Below are 2,316 nucleotides of genomic sequence, written 5' to 3'. Positions count from 1 at the left end.
AGGGAGAGAGGTGACTCCTTGGACACCCACACCCTGAAGCACTGAGGGGAGAAGCAACCCATGGAAACCCCAAAACTCCCTGGCATCCCTGAGTGAGGGGAGCCTGGAGGAGAGGGACCAGCATGACTGCAAAGTGGGGAGACTGGAGAGGAAGGAATTCAGGGATTCCAAGGACCCACAAAAGCACAGAGAGGCTGAAGTCCATCTAGATGTGGGAAACCCAATACATGCAGAACCCCCAGCAGCCAGGATGGGAGGGACCCCCAGAATTCCAAAGTGGAGAGACCAAAGAAGGGAACTCCTGGGATTGTTTTTGGGGTTTTTGGGTTTTGTTTTTTTTTTCAAAATCGTAGTGCTCTGGAGATTTTTATGGACACCAGATGCCCAGTGACTTCTAGAAATGGACTTGAGCAGGGGAACCTTAAAACCCAATGTGCTCACACCTTGTTTTTCCCCTCCAAACCACTCTCTTTTCCTCCATCTTCCAGCCCAACATCAGCCCTGGCTGCAGGACAACCCTGCTGCTGACACTGTCCTGCCAAGAATGGACTGAGGGGAATCTTCTTCCCCTTTCCTTTTGGCATGTAGGCAAATCTAAAATCCTCTCCTTGTGCTTCCACCCCCAGGCAATGAGCTGGGAATGGAGATCATGGAGGACAAATCCTCCCTGGAGAACCTCATGGAAGAGGCTGATTTGAACAGCTCCATGGCACAGGAGTCCAATGGGGAGGAAAATCCCCGGAGATCCCACACGGGGAGAGGCTCCAAACCAAGCTCAGGGTGCTGTGAGGAGCAAAGACCCACCCTGTGCCAGGAAATTGGCCAGCAATCAAGCCAGAGCTATGAGCAGGTGGCCCATGAGCAGCTTCACACCAGGGAGAAGCCCTACAAGTGCTTGGAATGTGGGAAGAGCTTCAGGACAAGCTCTCTCCTGATCCGCCACCAGATGATCCACACTGGGGAAAGACCCTACAAGTGTGGGGAATGTGGGAAGAGCTTCAACCAGAGCTCCCACCTGATCAGGCACCAGAGGATCCACAGTGAGAAACGTCCCTACGAGTGTGGGGAATGTAGGATAAGTTTCACCAGGAGATCCCAACTTATCTGCCACCAGAGGATCCACACTGGGGAACGGCCCTATGAGTGTGGGGAATGTGGGAAGAGCTTCAGCCAGAGCTCCTACCTGATTGTCCACCGGAGGATCCACACTGGGGAGAGACCGTATGAGTGTGGGGAATGTGGGAAGAGCTTCAGCACGAGCTCCAGCCTGATTGTCCACCAGAGGATCCATACTGGGGAGAGGCCCTACAAGTGTCCCGAGTGTGGGAAGAGGTTTCAGACCAGCTCCAATCTCCTCCTCCATGAGCGGATTCACACTGAGGAGAGGCCTTTCCGCTGCCCTGACTGCAGGAAAGGCTTCAAGCAAAACTCCCACCTCATCACCCACCAGCGCATCCACACCAGGTAGAGGCCCTGTGAGTGTCCCGAGTGTGGAAAGAGCTTCACCCAGACCTCTCACTTGACCAGACACCAACAGGGGCACCAGTAAGAGAAGCCCTGCACAAGCCCCAACTGCAGGAAGAGCTTTGTCTTCTGCTCCAGCCTTATTACCTAAAGCCTCATGGTTTTACTGCTCTTTGGGAGGGGTGTTTAGTGTTTGGGAGCTATTCTGCATGATTTGGTGCTTCTGGGGTATTTGGTATAGTTTCTTTCTCCATTTTGTGTTGGAAAAGCCAAGAGGTCTCATCCAGTACCTCAAAACCACTCAATTCCACTGAAAAGTACTCAATCTTACCCCAAAACAGTTCAATCCCTGCCCAAAATGACTCAATTCCACAGCCCCTCAGGGTGGGATGACATTGGAAGGGGATTGGGCAAAGTGGGATGCAGTTCTGGTGGGGTGAGATGGGCATTGGGTGGGGCAGGATGGGTGGGATGGGCATTGGGTGGACTGGGGGAAATAGGGCTTGGGAAGGGGGTCTTGATTTCCAGGAGGGGTGTGATGTGTTGGGGTGGGGATTGGGACTGTGGGGCAGGGTCTGGAATGAGACAGCCAAAGGTTGGGGTTGATGAAGGGAGGGGAAACCTGTTCCTGAGTGGGTTTTGGGTATTATATAACAGGATTATTTCTCATGAGCCATGTGGCAATAAAGAAAAAGGTGGTTCATCCTTTTGGTGTGGAGCTGTGTGTTGGAATTTGGGGGTTGATTTCTTGTTATTGTTGTTACTATTACTTGTTTGTATTATATATTAGTGTTATACTTCTAAATCCCACCCATTGTTAATAGTGGCTGGAAGGCAGCTCACTGGGAAGAT

General features: G+C 51.9%; 1 protein-coding gene across 1 annotated transcript; it reads left to right on the top strand.

Moving 5' to 3' along the window:
- Positions 1-640: 640 nt before the first annotated feature.
- On the top strand, positions 641-1,479 carry LOC146420127 (uncharacterized). Its single transcript, XM_085048622.1, has one exon. It carries the CDS (start codon positions 641-643, stop codon positions 1,466-1,468), a length of 828 nt encoding a protein of 275 aa, XP_084904748.1. The 3' UTR covers positions 1,469-1,479.
- The last annotated feature ends 837 nt before the right edge of the window (positions 1,480-2,316 follow it).

This window comes from Lichenostomus cassidix, unplaced genomic scaffold (genome assembly GCF_008360975.1).
Source record: "Lichenostomus cassidix isolate B80296 unplaced genomic scaffold, HeHo_3.0 HiC_scaffold_886, whole genome shotgun sequence".
Classification (NCBI taxonomy): domain Eukaryota; kingdom Metazoa; phylum Chordata; class Aves; order Passeriformes; family Meliphagidae; genus Lichenostomus; species Lichenostomus cassidix.
Note: the sequence above shows the minus strand (reverse complement) of the source record. Positions and strands in the feature narration are given on the sequence as shown.